Raw genomic sequence first — 17816 nt, 5'->3', positions numbered from 1 at the left:
AGTAACTGGATGCTATGCATTGGTTTCAAGGTTGACTGTAGTGTGTAAAAGAATCCCTTGCTAATCCAGACTTTAGTCTCCTACCTCAATGCCCCATCCATCCAGAAAATCTCCTGAGACATGCCTCCAGCTTGCGTGCATGAATCTATCATTAGGTATTATGCTGTTAAAGTGGTCGGCTCCTAGCTACTTACTGGAACTTATTTAATATTTTTTTTGTCAATGAATGATATAACTGCAACAATGTTATTATCTCTCCAAACTGTGTCTTTTTGGTCACGGCTAGATGCTACTTCAACATTGGAATGGGAATCATGAGGGACTAATAGGATGATGCATGGGTTCCCATGGGACATGAATGGTATTACATTGTGTTGTCCCAAAGGGGCTGAGACCGAAAGAATGGGAGTAGACAAGAAACATGGAGAATTTATGTTCCAAAACCTTATTATCATCTGACTTTTGTTCACTTTTGGGCCGCGTCAGCATGTACAAGCATTTACTCAACTGGGAAAATCAGCTATAGGCTTTGTCCATTCTGTTTAATATTACGTATACCCAGGGTTAGGGAGTAACAGAAAACAAGTAACTAAGTTACCTATTTAAAATACAAAATATGAGTAACTGTATTCTGTTATAGTTACAGATTAAATTTGTGGTATTCTGAATCTAGTTACTGACTTTAAAAATAGATTACTTGAAGGGATTTCTTTTTTTGTTTTTGTTTTATTTGCTCGTAGCCTATGTACTGAGTGAATGTGGCGTGAGTCCTGATACCAAAGACCTCCTTTAACGGAACTGCGCAGATGTTTTTTTTTATTCCAAAAGTTCTGCTAGTTTTTACTTGGCCATTCACTCCACTTACTGTAGCTGCTATTATTCAGACCACATAGTACTGTCAGGTGAAATGGCCCAGCTTTGCTTGGTAATATTCCTACACAGTAACTCCTAGAGGAGACTTTAACCTTGTGGATAAAAACTTCCATTCAGTGAAGAAAAATCTTTCCAACTACCATAGCTGACATTTTTGTTTTATTTTTGCAGATTTACAGGAAATAGGAAACCTGTCTTTAATGCTGTATGATGTTTGTAATTTCTTTACCACAGGAGAGACGATGATGAACTAGTCGTTGGATGCCGTCAGATACTGTATGACCATGCTGAGACAGGAACCGAAGCAAGTGGTGATGTTCAGACACAAGAAGGTAAACACTGAAAATGTAGATGTGCCTGTTAACTTAAAAAAAGTGTTGTCTTATTATTAAAACTTGCCCACATATTTGTATGTTTAAGCAATGATCACATCCTCATTCCCAGACGTTGCCATTAATTAATTGTTACTTTTAAAACAAAAACCTTACCAGTAACAAGCATGTGTAGAACGTTTTAATTTTTCATAAAATACCAAGAAACTGAGTCAAACAAATCAATGGGAAGAAATAAAATTGCAAATTTACATTAATTTAGTGTTTTGTGCCCCACATTGGGCACCACTTCTGCAAGCATAGGCTTATCCAAATATTAAAAAATAATTGTTTGACATCACTTGTTTAAGTCAGTTTGCCACATATGGAGTGGCAAACTATATTTCTCCTAACGGCATACTATAACAGAGCACATGAAGTAAATGCTTCATGGTTTAACTGAATAACAGCAAATGTGTCTTAGTTAATGTTGGAAGTGTAGAAGGTGTGCTCAGTTTTAGGTTAAAAGTAGATTACTAATGTTAAGTGCTAACGTATATCCACAATGGTAAAGTGAACAGTTGGTGTTTTGATTGGCTGAGTTAGAACTCTGCTTTGGTCTGTATAAAGAATGATCATGCAGCAACTGTCAGCAATTATGCCATTGTTGTACAACACAAATCTGTTGTATTTTTATGTAGTCTGTCACTCGCAGTATGCTTGTCAGACCAGATCTTAACACAGTTTTTGCACTGTTTCAGCACAGGCTGATGTCATTATTGTCTCATATTATAGTCACATTAGATCAAAGCTCACTGGTTTAGAAACCTTCCAGTCACATAAAAGCACTGGCCACTGCAGTGAAGTCACAGGGAAAAGCAGTAGATAATGGAGCAAAAACCTGAATGCCAAAAACATCCAGTGATTAGCATTTTAAAGTGGAAGCTGACAACTTTTCAACTCTGCTGCCCCCTACACTGTAAAATCTAACAAGTTGATCTTACTTAAAATCATCAAGGAAACAAATTGCCTTGAAAAGGGGAAGTAAATATAACTATTTTTACATTGTGTACTTAAAATCTGTTTCTTAGGTTGAATTAAAATCGTGTTGTATTTACTTAATTTTGTGAAATCATCTTAAAAATGACAAGTGAAATTAACACTTTTTTTTCTCTAAGTGATGGCAACTTAAGCAAACCAACTTTTTTGGACTTAACTGAACAGTTGGGTTACTAGTATTTAGGAAGCTGATTACATTTGATAAATAAAGTAAGCACAACAAAGAATTAGTTTGCAGAATTATTTTCATTTTAACAAAATGCCATTCTGAACATCTTGAGACAAGACCTGTGTTTACAGAAACAATCAAAACAAGTCTACTTTTAAGCCTTATAAAAAGTCTAATATTCAGATTAAATCTTTCTCTTTGATTTAAGATTTCAACGGGACTCCACTGAATGCCCTTTTATCACAAATATCAATATTCAGTTAAGCTTCAGCCAACTTGCAAAATACATAAATTGCTATCATTTTTAACTTGCAACTACTTCACTAAATTAAGTAAATACAACAAAAATGTAAGTCAACTTAACAGTAAGTATGAAATAAATATGAATTAAAACCAATAGTTATATTTACTGACCTGTATCTAGGCAATCGGTTTCCTAGATTTAGAAAAGTAAGATCAGCTTGTGAGTTTTCAGTATGGTGTGCCATGTGGTATTATTGTTGTTGTCGCTGTCGCAAAGACAACCAGATTGCTTTCTGTTTTTCTCAGAGCCTGGGTTACTACAGTTACTCTGGTTGTTCAACCATCTGCCACTTTTGCTACTGTGGATAGTAACTGCAAATAACTTACATTGATACTCTTGGTAAATGGGGTTAGTCGCCGGGGAAATCAAAAGCTCTATCCTCTTTCTGTTCTGGTTGCACAGTGGTTGATGCACTTCCTTTATGCTCTAAGTTGAGCCTTTATTTTTCCTGAATAGACACAACCGGTGGCAGACAGAATTGCATGGTAAAAGTGAGGTTTATAAGGAACAAATCTAAACACCTATGGTGTCGTATTCTATGGCCATTACATTGTGCAGTCAATATATACTTCATAATGATAAGTTAAAGCAAAAAAGGTATATATTTCCACTGCGAACTTTCTCAACAGAGTGAATTTTAATGTCCCATATGCTAATATGGTTATATGTAAAGGCTTGTTACATCCCAAAATACTTTTACCTTCTTTTTCTAAATGTATGTACAGCTTTGATATGAATTCAAAGTCTGTATTGTGATGTTGTATCTAAATGTGCTGGTATAAAGACTTGTGAGAGGTCTGACAGAGTGACAGTTGTTTTATGGGCCAGACTAACCGAGAGTGGCTGTTTCACATTAGTGTTTTACCCTAATATGTTAAAGGTGAGTATTCTAGTGTGAAAGAAGTGAACCTGTAATCAACAGGGTGCCACTTCTGCAGGGGTAGAGATAGACTATTCAGTCTGTGTTGATCCCCCTTCCAGTGCTGTGCCAGAATCCTTCCAGCTCTGTGTGAAATGCGATCCGTCGCATAGGGTCCGCCGCCTGGAGGCTCTCATCCTCTTTCACAACCCATATGCCCACACACTGCCAGCGCCACATCATTGCTGCAAATAGTGCATTTCATTGACATGCCTTTGTGCAGCATAAATGACTTATCATGTGGTCCTTCCACAAAAGGCTGCACATCCCTACTTCCCCTCTTTGTCTTTTTACACACACACTTTCTTTTTTCTTATCCCTCTCTGTCTTTCGTCAGCACTTTGGCAGTAATTTTTGCTTCAATGAACTGGGCATACAGTGCATGACTTGATCTGACATGAAAGCTAAAGGCTAGCTATTATAGCCCTGTATTAGAGCCCAGGAATGGGGAGAGAGAGAGAGGCAGAAGTATGGCGTAATTCAACATCAACAATAACAGCATCCTGAGCCTGTCCTCAGATCCTGAGAGGAGAGAAAGTGGGAGAGAGAGAGAGAGAGAGAGGGAGTGAGAGAGGAGGCTAGTCGCATCAGTCAAGAGGAGTAGGCGTGCTCTTGTGCGCTGCATCGTTTGATGATCTCCCCGGTTCCCCCTGAACCTCCACTCTCTGCTCTCTGCGGGTGAGGTCGGTCAAACAAAGCGACTGAGCGGACTTTCCCCCCGCCGGAGGAGTCGGGCTCGACTTTCCGCCGGGCAGCAGAGCCGTGTGCACCGCACCGGTCAGCCAGCGCGACCACACCGCGGCACTTTGGAGAACTCACACAGCTGAGGATCCTGCCGTTTGCCAGGGCGCATCGCTCAACCACGTCCCGCACCGAGAAACAGCCGAACACATTGCCATGATCGATTTAGTCAGTCAGCATAGGTGACTTTTGACTCCCTCCATCTATCCCCCCCCCCTTTCTTTTCATTTTTGGATTCTCAGGAGGGGGAAAAAATCCACGGTGGCATAAACCCAAAACTCGCTCGTTGCGCGTAGGGAGGGTATTTTTGCCCAAGATGCATGTGGATCGGAGCTGTGTGGTTTCCAGTGCGTGGTGTGCGTGTCTGCTTTTACTTTCCTTAACTCTGAGCACCAGGGTCACTGAGGTGGGAGGCACCCACCAAAGCATCCCTCCGTCCGTGTAAGTAGATGCTCTTTTACGCATCACTGGAATCTCCAAGTTTCAAAGCAGAACTTGACTGAAAAAAATACCCGAGCTGTATGAGTCCACAAAAAATATTTGATGTCGTATTGCGATCTGTCATTGAGCGATTTCCACTGCTGTTTAATGGTGTGTTTGTTGAATGTGATGCCTCTTTTCCATCTAAATTTCTTTTTGTATTATTGCCTAATTTAAGTATTTAAATTTAAGTTTGCATCAGCATTGCAAATGGAATTTCTCTCAGAATTGTCAAAATGCAGATTAGTCAGTACTTTTTAAGACAGTGTGTTAATTCTTAATCTAAGATGTGGCCTACGCGAATATATATTTTAAAACTGTTTCTGATTTCTCGCTTGTCTCTCTGTGTGTTTGCTGTCTACAGGGTGAAGCTGTGGGCTTCAGCTTTTGGTGGGGAGATGAAGTCCATCTCGGCAAAGTACTCCGGCTCCCAGCTGCTTCAGAAGGTGAGCAGTTTAATTGTCTGGATTCAACTTCAGGTGTCACATTAAAAGTACACTCTTGATCCTCAGTACTCTTAAAGTATTATTCAAATGTCCACATGACTGAACTTGAGCAGGGTTTTCTTGTGGGCAGTTTTACTCTTGCAAAATATTAGGAGGAGCATGAGAGGTTTTCTTTTTTTTAAAAAAAGGAGCTCTTCTGTCCTTGAAATATATTTTTATTTAAAAAGTATCAAATGTTTACACCATCCCAGTGTGTAAGTACGCCAGGGGACACATTCTGTGCTGCAGATACTCTTTTTCGCCAAGCTGAAAATATGTGATATGTGAGCAAAGTAACTGTTTATTTAAAAGCTTAAGTATACCTTTTGGAGAGACTTTTAAAATTGCAGTTGTGATGTGAAAAGACCAGCTTATGAGAGGAAATGACTGCTGAAATGACTGCTGTTGAGTAATTTTTGAATTGAGAGAAATGTCACTCTTCATCTCTTAAACTGCAGGACCTGTGCTTTTTAGCCACTTGAGAATCGGTAATGCATATCGACTAGGTAGGCACAGATTTAAAAGCTTATTCGGAACATGTGCCTTTTTAAATGGGTGTCCAATTCACAAGCTCTCCGGCAGATGCATTCACTCACACATGCAGGCATACACACACACACACACACACACACACACACACTCTCCGGAAAGCTCCTTTTTTTTTTTTTTTTTTTTTTTTTTGCTAAGCAACTGAATGTTCCTCACATTTCTAACACCCCCTTACCTCTTTTCGTACCTCTCTGCAGTCTGTTTCCATCCCTCTTCCTCTCTGCGTTGTGACATTAATGCAAGATTTGAGTTTGATGGAATGCAAATTTTCCTAATGGAGGGTCAGTTGATGAAGCATGAGTTAAAGTGGGCTAATGGATAGCCGGTGGATAAAGGGCCAAGCTGAAGCTAACCTCTCGGCGGGTGCACAGACACAATGTTGTGCTTGGGGCCATCAGTTCAAGGGCCCCGCTGGATGCGGAGACCCACTGTGGTGTGTGGCTGCAGTCAGGTGTGACACACAACAAACAATGATCTGATGTGACACACAAACTAACACATATACCCTATACATGAGTGCACACGAACGGAACCCCACCCGCCACACACATAAATGTATGCACATGACCACACACTGCATATTCACATGCACAGTGACTATGACACATTCGGGCGAATAGCGTGGATTTCATCAGCCGCTCAGAAGCCAGAGGAGTGGTGTTATCTTTTTTGATAGGATAAAAACTGTTCCCCTTCTCATCTTTTTCTGCCTCAAAAAGAAAGATAACCCTCCCACAGAGTGACGACCTCTTTATGAAATGCAAATGAAGGCCGCAGGGTTAATTGAGCAAAGAAAAGACTCGAGACCTCTTTGTGGGAAAAGTGCATCTTTTACACCAAACTGTTATGTTGGAAGTATAGTGTTATTCACTGTGTCCACTTGCTGGATCGCACGGCATTGTCAGATATGCCGGATGTACAAACGCACACAAGCATGCACTCCCAGGCTTTTGGCAACATGTCACAGTGTCCTGTATATTGTGCCTTATTGTGTATCGGTCTGGTAGCTCTTGTCCAGGAACGATGACGAGGGACCACAGTTCCCTCCAGGGCACATATGCTTTTAAATAGGCAGAAAGAATGAGGGATATACACTGTTGTACATGGAGAGAAGGATGGTACTGAGGAGAAAAGACCAAAGCTTGCGTGCGCGTGTGTGTGTGTGTGTGTGTGTGTGTGTGTGTGTGTGTGTGTGTGTGTGTGTGTGTGTGTGTGTGTGTGTTTGTTTCCCCTGGGCAGGGGACAGATGGACTCAGTCTCTCTTCAGTTATTTCTCTGACCCTAGCGTAACAAAACTCTTGGAAATAACCATACCTCTGCATGAGTCTCACACACACACACACACACACACACACACACACACACAAAAAACCCAACACAGATACCCTATGCGTGCAACTTAACATGAATCATGCTGCATAAATAGACCAACACAAGGAAATATTGAATGCACAGGCGATATGCTTATAGCATATCATGGTATGTTTTAAAAATATGTTTTGTAGCTTGACTGTTAAATAAATTGTATAACATATAGAAAATGTCTTACAAATACTTAAAAAATCATCTTAATATTTTGTTAATAGTCATCAAATGTATACCATGTATTTTGCTAAAACATTTGGATGAGTAGGTTGGTAGTTAAATTATTTAAAGATGACTCACGACAATACAGATCTTGTCTGTACAGTGTACAAAATCTCAGTTAGGCCACCACAAAAGTAACAGAACAACAAAAACGCTTTTCAGGTTTTATGTACTGTCATAATTTCTGTGCAACAGTTTTAAACTTGTGCTTTTGTGGTTCATGCTTTTGCTTTTTGCTCCAAGTTAAAATGTCACAAATCTGAATTTGATTTGTCCTTCGTGTTGACTCAGCATTGATTTGATACTTAATTTTACTTCAAGCGCAATCATCTTGAATGAGAAATGATTTTTTTATTTTTATATATTTATACTTTATTTATATTTTAATTGAAGGGCAGCCCTAATCCAAATACATTATATGCCTAATTGAATATTTTATTAGATGATTGATATGAATGCTATCAGTAATTTCAGAATGAAGGAAGGTTTGTAGGGTTCATTTTTTAACAAATTTCTGACATAGTCGCATGCATACTAAATTGAAAAACAACTCACAGAAGACCTAGGCGGGTACAGAAATGATAACACTCTTTCGTTCAAATAAGCTGATTTGTTTGGTGCTGTTTTCAGAGATAAATTGTACATCTTTTAAAAAATCCCTTTGGACCAGTTTTGGCCTTACATCTAAACCCCTCATCTCCTCTTTCCTCTCCTGTCCTGATCTGTCCTCCATCCCCACGCCACAGCCCACTTCCTGTATCCATCGGAAATGGCTCTTATTTCAAGGTTATACCAGTCAGGGCATGTGTGTGTGTGTGTGTGTGTGTGTGTGTGTGTGTGTGTGTGTGTGTGTGTGTGTGTGTGTGTGTGTGTGTGTGTGTGTGTGTGTGTGTGTGTGTGTGTGAGAGAGAGATATTGTATGTGCACTTGTGTTTCCCTGAAGAAGAAGAAGAAAAAAAACATGATCAATAGCGCCTTCAATTTGTTACACAAATCATACCATAGCAGTATACTCATATTCATGCCTCTATGTGCAAATACAATACATGTGCATAGAGCACTGTACGCTATACTGCGTACACTAGCCGTTAAAAGGACAGCAGACTTCTGTTTGAGACACATTAAACATCTCCCACTGATAGTTAGAATTAGCTCTGTGTGTTTTACCCTCTTCACTGCTATTCTGTTGAAATCTTTAATTTCATGTATCATTGAGCAACCTGTCTATATGAGCCAGCCTGGCTGTGATGGCTGTGTCTGTGTGTGTGTTGTTGGCTGGACTAGTTTTCACCTCACTGATGTTATGGCTTTCTGGAATCAAAGTAGTGGGACATTATGCCATGCTGAAATAACTTTGAAGCCTCTTGGAAATGGAAGATATAAGACAAATGATCATTCTGTGGGATCGCCACAGTGGCTGGCGGAAAGTTATCCGTGCACATTTGCTTTCCTATTTTTAAAAGCATAAGCTGTAGGCAGCGGCCGTATGTATTTGCAGCGTGTGTGTGTGTGTGTTTGTTAAGTTTGCATACCTACTTAAAGCATGCTCTATCACACACTCCAAAAGATTGCTGGATGATAGGAAGGTGTAATGATGTGTGACAAGAGTATGCTGGGAATCGATTTGCCTGGATGGGGAAATAGAGTTTGTGTGTGTGTGTGTGTGTGTGTGTGTGTGTTTGTCTTAGTGTGTGTGCATAATGTGCCATACTGATGTTTCCAGTCATCAGCTTTGGCTACAAAATATTTGTTTGTTATTACTAAGTGATTTCAATCAAATATGTGTATGAGCATCAATCGAAACTTTGAATACTATTTGCCTTTGTCAGACACAATTAAATTCAAAGTATGTACTGTATATGTCGAGGCCGTAGGGTCTGATTCTGGCTCCCCTGGGAAAAATTTCAAAATTTTAAAATTAATTTTATACTATACTATACTATACTATACTATACTGCACTATAATAATTGAAACTTTACTCAAACAAAAAACAAGAAATTAATACTAGTTGAATACACCTGTGAGCCGTCTTCTGCTGGGGCACAGCAATACCAGTTGCACAAACCACACACAGAAGTGAAGGGTGCCATAAAACTGCTCGCAATAAGAATGGCAATTTGCTTGCGCATGATTATTTTGGACAGCAGCTCGTGGTTCCCTATTGTATTTTATCTATTCTTTATTTTCATTTTTTAATGTTTTTTTTAAATTAATGACTGTCATATGTAATGGATATATATATATATATATATATATATATATATAATGCAGTTATTCTGAAAACATTATATCACATATCACATTATATTATATCAGTTGCCAGCTAATTTGGCAGTATCTAATGGGCTGTCGGAAAATCTTATAAACTTGAGAGATCAGTTAGTTCTGCTGTACATGATCAGTTAAGTGATTTACTCATGAGTGATATATTTCAATCTGTTGGAGACCTTTCAACAACGCTTGTTTCACAGAAACGTAATTGAATATTTCCACAGAGGGCAGTCCCATGTTTGTCTGTGTTGGGGAAAAAATGATCTATTTTTGTTCTGAATATGTATTTTAGTCACACTAACCAGATTTAAGAGCATGACTAATTATCTAATTTAGAAGTGGAAATGATTATGCATTTTGGTTTTTCACGTTCATTTAAAATTAATTACATATTTGGATGAAAACAGTGGAAGAGTGATTCTTGCTGTGTTCGGCTATGAGTTTTTAAAATGTTTCCCACTCAGTACTCACATTAAATTATGCTTAAAGTTTTAATTTGACTAAGCATTCCTTTTTTTATTTCCAAATGTTATGCAGCTGTCATACTTCTTATAATGAAATCAAAGTATTTTTAGTGTATTTTATTTCTTAAACAAATATGCCTTTTTGAAAAATTTGAGAAGAAAATATTTTATTTATGTGAGTAAAAGGTTATTCGCATTCACACATTGCTAAAAGTTACTTTGGTAAACTCAATAAAAGAGTGATTTCTGTTCTACATTGTGCAAATACACATCAATATATTTTCAGAAAACATTTACAGACTATTTTTTGGGTGTCCAGGGTTGTGCTGGAGGAATTTAGATGACCCCATTTTTTTCTAAAATCCTTGCTGTTTTCTGTACGTAGGCTGCTGCTTCAGCCTGGTGGAGAAAAATTATATCAACTAGAAAAGTGCACCACTTAGAGTGCAAATCTTCTCCAGGTGGGTGCCGGAGCTGATCGCAACCACTCTAGACAATGCAAGTGGCACACCTGCGCTCAGTGGAATTGTCCCTTCCGGCTCCCTTACTGTCAAGATAGCGGCAAAGATAATGAAAACCTTTTTCTTGCATCATGTCTAACTTAAACGAATTAATCTGCAGATGCCCGGGTATAAAAAGCATCAAACTTTTCTATGGTTTTCAGTTGGTCCATTAAATGGTTATTGTTTTCAGCCAGGCTGATTTCTGGAAATGCCTTTTACACTTTTGCTACATGGTTTGTTGATGACCTCAGCCCCCACTGGCTGGATAAGAGGAGTGAAGTAAAAGATTCAATAAAACAGGTTTATCAACAGTCATAAATCACCCCAAATCATGAGACCCTGCACATAAAATGTTAAGCTGATTGGTCCAGTAGTTTGCATGATTAACTGTGGACAGACAGATGCAAACACTCACATATGCAAACACACAAACAAATGCATTATCTCCACCGGTTTTATGCCTGGCAGAGATGATAATAGATTTCACCTGATTGCTGAAACTTGAGTTTTATACTGCTGAGATACTGAAAAAGGCTATTTTCTGGGTCCATTAATTTAAATTGTATGGTCAAACTCCATCACTTGTTCCTCAGACTCATTTGAGGAGCAGTTTTACTTTTTTCTCTTTTTGCCCTCTATTTGCCTTTCTTGCCCCATGGATGACTTTGTATATCTGTGTGTGTGTGCTTCTGTGTCAAAGTGGAGGGGGAAGTATGTGTGATGGTGCCAGTCTGCTGCCAAGGGTGGGTGATGGCTGAGGCGTTCCAGTGTAACAGTGTGTCAGTGAGGGGGAGACGGCTGCAGATTAGATTTAGCGTTGGGAAAATTGAATAGCTGTCAGGTTTGGTTCAGCACGGCTGGCGATGAGGTGAGGGAAGGGGTGTGTAGGGGTGTGTACTGATGACTGTCCCTCTTTCCCTAACCTCCCCTAACCCTCCCATCTCTTCTCCCGCTTCACTCTCCCTCCCCCTCTTGTTCTCATTGACCAAAGCATGATCTTACTAAATTTAATTCCTCCACCGCCTGTGGAGAGAGAGGGAAGAGAGAGAGGTGTGTGCATGTGTATAAAGAGAACGGGATTGGGTAAAGAAGGAGGAATGCTATGTCACAGAGTTAATTACAGTGTTAGCAGGCGGGAGTGCAGCCTGTGCTGCTATCCTTTCATGTCCTAGCAGGCCAGCTTTAGCCAACACAGCCACTCACTCATACTGTAATTAGTGCTTTGTTGGTGAGAAAAGCATGAGAAAAGCCACTGTGAATCAAACACCCTGCCTTTGCTGTAGAGAGGTCAGGAGCAGGGAGCCAGGGCCCTTTGCTACGGGATTAAAGAACTTAAATTCTTAAAGAGCACAACTGCTGACACTGTGTTTGTGGGCTTAGAAAATCAAGTGTCTTTTGATGACTTGTTGTGTGGTTTACCTCTTTGATTCATCCCCAATCTCTCATTCGCCAGTGTGAACAGTGTTTGATTTAGTAGTTAATTTGTGTTGGTAAGGAAGCAGATTTTTTTTACCAGTTTCTGAAGTTTCTGCACAAGACACACACATGCACGCAGAGTGTTTGCATACAGTGTAACACCTTGCGCTCCGTGCTATTAGGATGATGAATGTGAACACTGAAGATAAATATCCACTGTCATCTGTCATCGGCTGATCGGGCCTGGCTCTGCCTCTGTTGGCCTGCAGATAAAGAGTATCTCACCGTGGCTACACCGGACATTAACGGACTCACACAAGCATACACACACACTCGTGCACAAAATTCTGTAATTATGATGGATTGTTTACCTGGTGTGCTCCACACTGGATTGCATGCAGAGAGTAAACATTAGGCAACTTGGTGAAGGGGCGGGACTAGTACTATTAAGCACATTAACGTGTGCGGCATTGTGTGAAGGACTGTCTGTGACTTGCTGCTGTCCACATCCATCATCCTGAAGCTTGTTTGGGTCCACCCTGTGTGCTGTAGGTAAAGATGGTCGTATAAAGCAATACACTGAATTGAATAAAGGACATCAGACCCATTACAGCTGCTCCATCAATCACAAATACCTCCTTAAATGTCGTAAACCTCTGCATGCTCACATAATTCTGCTTTATGCTCAGAACTGAAGATAAACTGGCACCTTACTCTTTCTGTCTTTCTCTCTTTCTTTCTTTCTTACCCCCCTTCTCTCTTTTTCTTTCTGTCTCTTTCTGTATCTTCTCTCTTTCTGTCTCTTTCTGTCTTTCTGTCTCTTTCCTACTCTCTCTCTCTCTCTATACTGGTGATTTACAATGGCGTATTTTACAAGAAATTGTGGCAGTGAATGCCTTTGTGTCATTATTAAATCTGTTGGTTTCAGATGTTTCTCGATTTTTCACAATGAGAGACATTTTTTGTTGCTTTACAATGTTCCCGATTAATGTTTTCATTTGGGTTGCTTTGCGCGTTATTGTCAACCTTCAGAGAGAAATTCACTGAACAGATGTTTATATTTGGTTTTGCTTATGGTTAAAAAAAAGAAAAGAAAAAAGTCAGCTGCTGAACTTCCCTTTTGGTCAAACTAAGTTGGCAGTTTACCTGAGTAGAAAGGAAAAGAGGAGATGTGATGCTGATGTGAGTCTAGTTAGAGCACAACTACCATTTCAAAATGGAGGATTTGGATGCTTTTTGAGATTTCTGGGAATATGAAGGCTTGCCTCTGTCTTTAAAAAAAAACAAAAAAAAACCCTTTGCAGGTGTGTTGCTTTAATGAGCTGAATTTATTTAAGTTTGGGTTTTTACTGTAGTCCAGGATTGTATTCGTAATTAACAATTGTAAACATAGAAATATCTTATTTGAATAAATGTGTTTAAAAACTCATTCTCTCTCTCTCTCTCTTTCTCTCCCTCTTTCTTTCTCACACACTTGCACATTTTGTCTTTTGATACTTTCCACCTTTCTATAAACTTGTTTTTGTGTCTTTATGCCTCCCCCAATAATTTGCCTCTTTTTCCCCCCTTCCCTCTCGCACTTTCTCTCCTCCTCTCCCTCCATCCCTCTGCTTTAATAATGAATAGGATGCAGCTACGGCACTAAAGAATACATGGGAGGGGATCTTGGGACACGCCAGTGTTTGGAGCAAGTGTTGGTGCGCACATCCTCAAAAAAAAAAATCTAGTTCCGCTGGCCCAGCACAATGTCGAGCACTCGCTGCACTCTCGGGCGACCTCACTATGTGTCCCAAGTCACCCCCCTCTGCCTCTGCATCAACTCTGCCAACATACACACGCACTCACACAAACGCACACATAGTTTGGCTGTACTTTATGAAACCCAGCACTGCACCCACTTCGCACAACACTTCTCATAGATTGTGAGAGTGCTGCCAAATCCAGCTCAGTGGGACAACAGTGGCCCCTCCTTCTGATGACCTTCACCTGCACTTGCTACCATCTCACTCAAACACAAACTTGCTACTGTAACACAGGGTTGATGGATACAGTTATGAATAAACAGCAATGTGAGGAAACATATCAGCACACACACATGCACTTAAGTTAGCCTCTCCTTGTTACTCGCACTCTATCAGTGTGTATTTATTTTACATTTCTGTTGTGTCTCCTTTTCGTGCCATGTGATGTATTTATTGGCTAGTGACCTGGGCCGGCCAGTGTGCAGATGACACTGTGGTAATGCTTTTCACAGAGTAAGTGACAAACGATTACTTAGACACAAGGATCAGTATGGATCAATGCTGAGCCATATTGATCACATGGTATTGTTGACATGTGCAGTAACAAAGACAGATACTGTGTGGAGAGTAAGCAGTCCATTTTTTCGTTCTCACAGAGAAATGATTGCTTATTATTTGAATGCATTCATTTTATGTGATTAATCAAGTTTAATTGAAGACCTGATTTATCCCTCTTAGGTACTTGGTTCACTGCGATTTTCAGAACCAGACCTTTTAGGCAGCGTTTATCCAGTAGGTTAGCAGCAAAAACATAACTGTTTGCATGTGGCCTTTGTGTTATGGTGTGTGTCCACAGGATCAGTTATTTCCACACCTTCCATTAACTGTGTACATAAGCAGCCATTTAGTGCATTCAGATAGCAGCCATGGCATATAAAGAGGTGGGATGCCCACTCCTCATTTGCATAAAGTTGAATCTAGACTACTTTATGTACATTGGGGGCATCCAGCATGACCTGCTACCTCTGGAAAATCCCCAAAAACCTTTAAACTAATTGTTGTTGACCTAAGATGAAGACAGACTCAGAAACAGCAACTTATTTCTCGCCTCAAATATTCAGAAACACATTCCGGTTAACTGGTTTCATAATATACCGTTAGAGAAAGTTTCCATCAAGTGTCCAAAGCTTGGAAGTGGCATTACCCCTCACATTAAAAACGCTCCGGTGGACTTTCCATAGGTGATAAAATTCTTACAAAATGTCTGATGACTAAAAAAAACAACCCAAAAATAAAATAACCTAAGCACACAATTGAAATGTCAATTTATGTTAAAGGTTGTATTTTTCAAACTTCCATAAAATATACAGTTTTTAAAATGTTATATTCTGATGGTATATTTGTATAGTATAAAGATGTTTTCAATGACAATACAATCAATAAGGTAAATTCACGGTGCTACTGCTGATAGTGGTAATATGATTTTAAAAAACACATTGAAGCATAATAACAGTTGTGGAAATTGGTCACTTCACTCTTATAAGTCAGAGTTGTACAGCTTCTGCTCAAAGGGTGTATCCAGATAGAAATGTATAGAAAATACTCAGTTTTTCAATTTCTGCGCTTGAAGACAAGTCAGTAATGTTTTGTAGAATACCACAAAAGAGGATTTGTAGAGCTGTTGCACCATCACACAAAGGAGCAAGTCTGATGAAATACTAAAAAAGATTTCACTGCATTTTATTGGGCTTTTTTGTCATTTTGAATGGCTGCTAATGGATTTTGGAACTTGCCAAGTTAGATTGGAAAATGTGATGAGCATGGCTGCCAGAAATTCCAAATGGCCAGCTGTTTTTGGCCAACCGCAGAATATGAGTATCCTGTTTGATATTGACTGCTACATAGAAAATCAATGAACTTTCAATGACTGAGTGATCAAGTTGATGGCTGCATAAAGGCAGGGTGACTGTTCGTTTCTGTGATGCTGGCCCACCAAGTATCCATTCATGTAATTGTGTAGTGGGAATCTAAAACCCAAAGCTGACAATGAAAGAGTTAAAAAATTGCATTGCATTTCTGTACAATACGCTGATGATGCTCAGACTTGGATTAGTCCTGCTGGGTCGCAGTAGTACAAGCTGTGGTCATGTGATGTGTGGAATAATATTTGGCACTTTTACAGCTGAGAAACTGACCTCTATTTGAATGCCACAGTATTCCTTAACACTGATGCCAGCCACATGCATTCCCACATCCTTCCACACCCTTTTATAATATATCATAATTTATTCCTGTCTACTTCTTCTGCATCATGTGATGTTTTATGTCTTATGTTTTGGATTCTCATTTTTACTTGCATGTTTTTCTCTTATATATTTGATATAACATATACTTACATATGCACATACATAGTAGCATTGGAGAAAGCCTGGAAGCTAGCATTTTATTGCAAACAACTGCTCCACAGTTGTTATGATTATGACAACAACAAAAAAAAGAAAGAAAAAAAGACTTGAAACATGAAACAAAGCATACACCATCTGAGGCTTGTTTCTGGAGTGTGATACAGAAAACAGTTTAATATATATACACAACATCATCAGCTGAAATGAGCTTATTGCAGATATATTGGTGTTGGTGTATGTCGGTGATAAATAACAAGAAATCTCAGTAGTCCATAAATGTCAAACTAGGAGTGAGTTGATTTAGAAACTGTGTCTCCATTAGAATTAGACTTAGATTTACTCATTTCCATTTGCACAGGTACAGCATAGAACAGGTACATTAGATTTTTTGTGCATATCTCTCAGCTTGTAAGTTAGCTTGTAAGGCAAAACAAGGGGCACCCTGATACTCATCTGGCAGAGCAGGCACCTCATGTACAGAGGTTATGTCCTTGCCGCAATGGTCATGGGTTCAATTCCACCCATGGCCCTTTGCTGCATGTCATTTCCTCTCTCTCCCACCTTTTAATCTAGTACTATCCTATCAATTAAAGGTGAAAAAAAACTGAGACCAATAATTAGAAAAAGAATAAGGCAAAATGAAATAGGCAGTTGAAAGAGCAGCATATGAAAACAAGATTCACAGTTTACATTAAAGGTACACACTATGAATCACATACAAATAAAAATAAATACTTTGAATTATTGCACAATAAAATAAAAAAAAACAAAAAAAAACTATGAATTATTGCACAAGACTCATGACAGAGATAAGGTAGCCCCGGAGAGTGAGAGAGTATGAAGTAGATTTGAGTCCAGAACCACAGTCTGTAAAGTTTATGCAAGGTGTTTGGTATCCATAGTGTGAAAGAGGTGAGGGATGTGGTATTTCCTTCTGCCTTTGTTACATAACAAGTTCATTTTTTAAACAGTAAAATGCCTCACTCAGTCTTCATCTTGGTCACAATTCATTAAAAGAAATAAAAAAGATCTAAAGGATTTGTATAAAGGTTATTTGTATGGTATTTGTTAAAAAATATTTTAAATTTTTTAAATATCTCAAATATAGATATTATAATCATCCCCAAAAATGTCTCGTCAGTAAGGCTATCCTAAATATCATGTTATATAAAAGTGATCATATTTAAATTGTAAGGATGCAGTGATGTCATTTAAGTTTTTTTAATCTATTCCATTAGAAACTCTTTATCTTCTTTAGTTCATATTTTACATTCTGCATTTATTTCAAATTGTTTTATTATATTCATATATTCAGTTCAGCTTCATAGTATCTGCTGATAAATGTTTTGCGGTTCTCAGAAGTATTCTCCTCCTCTGTAGGTGGTCCATTTATTTCTTTGTGAGGCCTTCAAAGCAAACTCAAATGAAACTGTGGTCCAAAAAGTGTAACTTCCCATAATAAATCTCCACTTGCAAGGATGAATATTACCTTAATACATCCACCACAATGTTTTGCTCTCTCCTTCCACTTTCACGC

General features: G+C 39.0%; 1 protein-coding gene across 3 annotated transcripts in view; it reads left to right on the top strand.

Annotated features, from left to right (window-relative positions):
- Positions 1-1130: 1130 nt before the first annotated feature.
- Positions 1131-17816, top strand: part of cacna2d3a (calcium voltage-gated channel auxiliary subunit alpha2delta 3a) — a 149373-nt gene continuing 132687 nt past the window's right edge. The window contains exons 1-2 of one of the 3 annotated variants that reach the window (XM_088082117.1): positions 1131-1205; positions 5221-5302. In XM_088082117.1, coding sequence (XP_087938243.1) covers positions 5255-5302 — 48 coding nt within the window. In that variant the 5' untranslated portion in view covers positions 1131-1205; positions 5221-5254. Of the gene's footprint in view, positions 1206-4183; positions 4818-5220; positions 5303-17816 lie in introns of those variants that run through there. The other 2 variants (XM_088082115.1, XM_088082116.1) reach the window with 2 other exon arrangements.

This window comes from Plectropomus leopardus, chromosome 9, assembly GCF_026936395.1.
Source record: "Plectropomus leopardus strain MGB_pleo_1.0 chromosome 9, ASM2693639v1, whole genome shotgun sequence".
Lineage (NCBI taxonomy): Eukaryota > Metazoa > Chordata > Actinopteri > Perciformes > Serranidae > Plectropomus > Plectropomus leopardus.
The sequence above is the reverse complement of the archived record's forward strand: the minus strand, read 5'-3'. Positions and strand labels throughout refer to the sequence as shown.